The following is a 6,981-nucleotide window of genomic DNA, read 5'->3' on the forward strand; positions in this document are numbered from 1 at the left end:
CACTTGGTAGGAGGAAGTATAACAGACCTATCGGCAGCATAGACTGGGAGGATAAAAAAAATATTTGCGTCACATTTTCGGCCACGAAAATAGAATGTGATGCAAGGATGCGACAATCGAATGTAGGAATCAAAACAAAACAAAACAAAATGTCACAGTGATAAAGGAAATGTGTGTCATTTCCCAACGTAAAAATCAACAGCAAAAGGCAAAATTATTGATTGTAAACTTGGAAGAAATTTAAATGGGAATTCACTTACAAATTATCTTCCTAGTTAAGCTTCATCAGTTTTGAATGCCCCCCCCCCAAAAAAAAAAAAAAAAAAATTGCTTTATTATTGAATCCCAAAGGGTTCGGTGAATGCACATGTGAAACTCACGGGATTCGGAACCTTTAGCAAGGTTTGGAACACTGGTTTTAGGCCTTGTTCAGACTAGCAGCCAAAATCTGAATTTTATTCCATCCAGATTGAAATTGCTTGGCTTTTGTGTAGTCCGAACAGTCCCAAAGCACAGAAGTCTGATTTTTGCGAAACCACGGGAGGTAGTTTCATAGCCGTTATGGACAAGATGCTTCTCAGTCAGAACAGTTCAGATAGGATTTGGCTTTCTGTGACGTCACTACATGCTGCCTGACACGTTTTTTGCCACAGCAATCTGTCAGGTATGTCAATAATGTGGCCCATTTTGAACAGCCGCAGATCTGATTTGGACACTTGCTAAAAATAGTGTGAACAGTCAGCCCTAAAAATCAGATTTGAGGGAGAATCCGATTGGAATCAGATATGCTTGCAGTCTGAACGCAGCCTAAGTGTTGTTAATAGGGTCACCAAGGAAAAATCCACTCCCACCCATTCGGCTCAAGGGCCCCTGGATGCTCATTGCACCCGGGGCCCGTTCACATTTGTTCGGCCACTTTTTTTTTTTTTCCAGTGTAACAGTTCTTATTTTCTCTTCAATTTCAGGTCTTTCAGGGGAACTTCGACAACGACACACACAGAAAGAACGTGATAGACCCGCCAATCTTTGCTCGGTTCATCAGGATCCTTCCGTGGTCGTGGTATGGCAGGATCACATTGCGTGCAGAAGTACTCGGTTGCCCGGTGGAGGAGTGACAACATTTCCTGCACCTTGCTTTCTCCATCCCTCCCGTCTTTAACGGTATACTGGCGAATGTCACCCAGTAGTGGAAAAATAAACTGTGCAACCTGTAAAAAACAAGAATTTGATTTCCAGTACATTTTTTCTTAAGAATTTGTGAAAAGTCACCATTATTAGTTTAATATTGTACAATAATTTAAAGCAGTTTTTTTTTAATTAGTTCATTTGTTTACAGTGTAATTATTGCCTTTTTATTGTTCTTGAAAACTGTAATATAGGTGTGGGTTGTCTGAGGCTTGGGTCTCAATGTGGATTTGCCATATAAACTATTGTAAAAAGTCACTTTTTAAACAGAGTATGTGTTGGACATGTTGCATTAGCACCTGGGCACACACACACGCACGTCATCTTGTCAGATCTATTTTTACTTTGTTAGGTCATGCTTTTCACTTGAATCACTGCATCAACCAAAAAACTAATAATGCTCTTGTATTGTATTTAAAAGACTAGGAAATTGCATGGTGCATAAATACAAAGACTGCTTAATATGACAAATGAGTCAAAACCTCCATCCGTGAACGGAATGGCTTCAATTTGGGGCATTATTCACTTTGAAATTGTTCTGAAACATGTCAGTCATTGCATTACTGAAACAGATGTGACCTATCTCAATGTTCATACATGTATGTATTCATTAGAGGTCGACGGATATTTGAGGCTGATATACTTTTTTTTAAAATGGCCAGTAGGTGGTGCAAAATCACAATTAACGAAGGTCATCGTCTGAGCAGTGAACATAAATTATCCAATTATATGGGCTAAATATCGGCTGATTTGGAAAAATTCACATATTGGCCCGATATATCGGCTAGCCAAAAAATCGGTCCAACTTTATAAAAAACATCATCACCAATACAGTGGGCATAAGTTCTGTTGTATCAGCTACATATCAGCCGATTGCCGATCTGAAAAAAAAAACAAAAAAAAAAACATATCAGCCGGCCAATATTTCGGTCGACCTTTAGTATTCATTAATCTTATTTTGTAGATTTGTTTATTTTATGTGCATTTTGTATTTATCTGATCATTTCTGTTGTTTTTTTGTCAATGTGTAAACTGAATTTATTTAAAAAAAAAAGTAAAATAAAAAAGCTCAGGATATATAACACACACAATATTGTGCCAATATCTGCACATTTATATTTGAACCGCAATGTTCACTTAGTAGGATTCAGCCTGAATGTGAGCCATCTAACTGCATTACATTTGACATGGCAACAATCTCTAATTTTAAAAGGGTATCTGAAATGAATTACATGCTAACCTGAGCTCACACTCGCAATAGTCATGATAACAGTCATGTGTCACATTACTGATGAACTTTAAGGCATTTATCCACTTATTTCATATTGTCCAAATGCAACCCATCCAATTTGAGATTGCAGTGTAGCCTGAAATGGAAAAAATTGTGACGACAGCTATCGGCCGAAAGTAGCTTAAAATGCATTGTCGGTAGAGCTGTGACCAAATATTTAGTGATGACAACTATCAGCTGAAAATAGCTAAAAATGCATTGTCGGTTTTTGGTTTTAACGACCAAAAGATTCCGACCGAAGAGAATAAAGAACCTTAGTTCTTTTGTGATGACGTCATCAAAACACGACGAGAAGCAACATCCTAGCTGACACTATCTCGCTAGCACTACTGGCTCACAGCCAACATGTCTGCGGTTTGGAATTTGTAAAGAAAATTGTACAAATTTTTACTCCGGTGGTAAACATTGAGGCTTGATAAATGAAAACCGATAATACATTTTTAGCTATTTTCGGGCGAAAATGCCTGAAAAAATTTATTTGGAGAAAATAAAATTATTTCATTTAATGGTCCAACGTTTCGTTTCGTTCATCTGAAATTCAAATTTAGGGAAGCGAAACTTTAAAGGGAACTTTAAGTGAAATGGCTTGCTATATTTAAATTTTATTAGCTCATCTATTATATACAACCTTTGAAAATAATGTGTGGCTTAATTTAATATTAACAAAACTTTTGTTTCGTCACACTGTGGTGATGTAAAATATATTTTATGTTACGTATCAATTAAAAAGGGACTGCAGTGTGTTCCCTTCAGGTTGTGAGGACAATTGTTGCATATTCCACCAGCTATAAGGGGACAGTGTCAACTCATTAAAAAAAAAAAATTCCTGGGAGGAAATTTTACGGCGACATTAATGCTGCTCTCCTGATCAAAGAGCTGTGCACGTCTTTCTGTGAGTGCATCTTTGTTTTTGTCTTGGGCCAGCCATGTTACGTGCTTTTGTTTACTTTATTAGTTATGTGTTCTTGAATTGACAGCCCTGCTTCACTGTGTAAAGTTAGCATAAGCTATGCTAATTGCGAAGCTGTGCTACTGGTGTGTTACTACGATGTTACTCATACCACTTTCCCACTGAAACTAGTGGGTCAACGCGCGTTTTTCCAAGCCGATGCATCCCACTAGCAATTGGCATTTGGCACCTTTCCCATTGACGAAAAAAGCCGTGTCTTTTTTTTTTTTTTTCGCCCGTCTAACCCCCAACCCTCCTCAGCCGTGTGTAAGGTGCGTGACGTCACCACACTAAGATGCGCTTCGACAAGTGCGACCGAATTCATTCAGTTCAAGGAAGTTAACAATGCAAAGCAACATGGAAGCCTCCTTTCCGTTTGTGTTCTCTGTTTTCATGCGTTTTACTGCCCGCAAAATGGTCGAAATGCAGCAAAGGATCAACACTGTGCTTGTGCTGAGGCAACGTAGGCGACGTAAAGTTTTGGTTTGAAATTGAAAGGAGTCGTGTACGTCACAGGAGGAGGAGAAGAGCCTTTGTTTCGTCTGTTATGGCTATTGCTAACGCTGCTACACCGACTGTTCGCCGTATGTGGATCCGGGCTAGAGCACATGGTTTTTGTTTTTTGTTATGACGCATCACGTACTAGCCTACATCACCACGTAGATTAGGGTGTTGACTGTTGACCCGGGGTTTTGCTTTCACACTGCATGGCGATCAGAGCCGAGGTGATTTTAACGCGGGTCGCTTGGCGGGTTGATTGACACGGGTCGAGGCGGGTCGCTGCACCTTTCCCACTGCCACCAAAAGCCGATTGTTAGCGGGTTGACACGGGTTTTTTGGCCAGTGGGAAAGGGGTATCAGTGTTGTTTTTGGAAGCCCTTCTAATTTTTTGTTCTAGTCTTTAGGACAAACATACTTATTAGTCTTCATATAGTTTTAGTCGACCCTTACTCTAAATGTTTTCATCTGTGAAATTCATTCAGTGCATTCAAGTTTTAGTCCAAAAATGAATAAAGGTTTCCACAATTTCGGATGACTATTGACAAACATGCACATTTTGTACCGTCTACATAGACAACGCCAACTTATAATACATATACAGCAGGAAAACAGTGTAATATTTTTAGTGAATTAACCAACCTGGAGGCCACAAACTAGATGTAAAAAAAAAAGTTGGGGATTAAAAGAGATTAAGATGATGCTCGCCACACTAAATGCTAATGCTATGAGTTACATTTACTGTGCGATGCTCGCTCAGCACAGACTTTCAAGGGCTAAAGCAACATTGCATATTCTCTTGCATATTCCAATATAATAAAATAAATTTTACTATGTGTTTCAAAACAGGCAAGCATGGAGACGACACCGGTGAGTGAATATGTGTGTAAAGAAGGGTGAGAGCAGCACATCACATGAGTAACAGAACCAAACACTGCTACGATGCAGGGTAACTACACGTACAATAAGAAAATGTTGCACATTGTGAACATATGACGGAGACTATGGCGCATTTTCGTCTCGTTGTTGTCTCGTCAGATAAAAAACAGAATTCCTATCATTACGTTTTAGTCTCCCGAGACACATTTTTGGCTCGGGAGAACAGTGGACAATTTACACAGGCCCCTCAAGACGATCGTCCGGTTTCTGTGTCTGTTGGGTGCAAGTGGAAGTTTTTATCCGGGCCCCCCAGACAACCGTCCGAGCAGTTTCAATAATTATATGATGTTTTAAGACTTAAACACTGTATTACAGTTCTGCGTGTTATCTTACCTTTCTGTTTGTACCTTCGCCACACCAACTTTACGCCCTCAAACAAGGCCCCTTAGAGGCCTGAGAGCGGTGACACTCCCACTACCCCCTAATTTCTACCTCTGGGTGGAGGTTCCCAAATTCATTTTCATAATCAATTTCGCTTTGAGCCAAAAAAAAAAAAAAAAAAAAGCCCAAAGTGGAGCTCTGCGAAACTGCTGCGCCACACAACCCTTTTGGGGCATTTACGTCTGCGTTGGCATCGTTGAACATTTACCGTAGACACACCATCGAGCTTGACCTACTAAAGATGTTTTCCAGATTTCTAGTTTGATTTTTCTTCTGTCAAGCTTCATGTTTTGTTTTCTGTTTTGCATTGACTCGAACTGGTCGAAGGTTGTATATGATAGAACAGTTACTAACGTTAAAATAAAACATAGAACCAACATGGAATTTCACACTGAGTTCTCTTTAAGTTCTCTTTAAAGTCTTTCTCCATAGTGAAATAGCCCCGCAGAATACAAAGCAAAACACGTATAGACATTTTTTGTCATCTCATTTATTGGGAGTGCAATTGTTTACTTGCCATATCCTTCCATATGGTATCTGGTTCTTGTAGCCTGTGTGCACAAGAGTGGGAAGATTTGCATGATGTTTAAAGTGTACAGTATAACAATGTCCACCAGTACATGAGGTTGTTGTATTTCATCCAGGTTTTGCTTTGTACACTCAATTATTTGTCTTGTGTGCTGTTCGAGTACATCTCACATGAGGAAAAAACAGAGAAATTCATCGTGTCTTTTTATGTCTATGACGTTTTACCTGATCGGCCTGAGTGTCAGTCTAAAAAATGTATATGGAACAATGCTGGTTTGGTTCAAACCAACTGAGGGACACCAGATGTTGTGTACAGTTAAAAAAAAAAATGATGTTTCGACTCAAAAACTCAGTTCAGTTTGACAAATAAAAACATATCTGTGAAAGGCTTGTGGTTGCATGAATTTTTTACACAGAAATGTACACTGTCGCAACTGTGAATACTCATTTTTCATGGCCACTGACAGCGATAGACGTCCAATCCATTTGAATTGGGAGAACCTGGCAGAGCCTAACCAATCAGTGTGAGTCCCACCCACTTACATTGATGGATGAGTTTGACATATAAAATATATTTATTAAGTACAAGTAGTCTCCGAGTTACGACGTACCTGACCTACGTGATTTCCACTTTATGACGCTGGAGTCTTGTCGACCGTTTTGTCTCCAGTTGTTTTTTGTTTTTTTTAGTCTCGTAAAACCTCAGCATTGATGGTAAGTACAGTATATGATTTTTCATTTAATTTTGTTATTTTTCCGGTCTAAATAAAGGGTTGATCTCTATATTGCGATGCATATCTGATATTTCATTGTACTATATGTACGATCGCTGTCCTTTGTTGTACTCGGACTTGTTTGACGTCACGCCAGTGCTACTTTGTGTCAGTTTTGAGCGTTGCTTTTACGTTGGGAAGCAGGGGTGAACGGCAGTTAACATTTAGGGAAGGCAGAGAAACGGTAAACAGCGCGGGCTTGGCAATGCCCCACGTTAGCTCGCTATTAGCCCACTAGCTTATTGAGATTGAGCAGCTTTCGTTTAATAGCTGCCACTAATAGCTGCTGTTGCCCAAGATTTGGACCTTATTTCCCTTGGTATTATTGTGCAGCTATTGAAGTATGTTTATTAGGGCTGTCAAATTTATCGCGTTAACGGGCGGTAATTAATTTTTTAAATTAATCACGTTAAAATATTTGACGCAATTAACGCATG

The 6,981-nt window shown here is 39.3% G+C and overlaps 1 protein-coding gene across 1 annotated transcript in view; it reads left to right on the top strand.

Moving 5' to 3' along the window:
- The window catches only part of LOC130913247 (EGF-like repeat and discoidin I-like domain-containing protein 3), a 223,279-nt gene extending 217,106 nt beyond the window's left edge, over positions 1-6,173 (top strand). The window contains exon 9 of the mRNA XM_057831709.1: positions 966-6,173. Within this exon, the coding sequence (XP_057687692.1) occupies positions 966-1,115 (150 nt within the window). The 3' untranslated portion in view covers positions 1,116-6,173. The remainder of the gene's footprint in view (positions 1-965) is intronic.
- The last annotated feature ends 808 nt before the right edge of the window (positions 6,174-6,981 follow it).

The sequence above is a fragment of the Corythoichthys intestinalis genome, chromosome 3, assembly GCF_030265065.1.
Source record: "Corythoichthys intestinalis isolate RoL2023-P3 chromosome 3, ASM3026506v1, whole genome shotgun sequence".
In the NCBI taxonomy this organism is placed as follows: Eukaryota; Metazoa; Chordata; class Actinopteri; order Syngnathiformes; family Syngnathidae; genus Corythoichthys; species Corythoichthys intestinalis.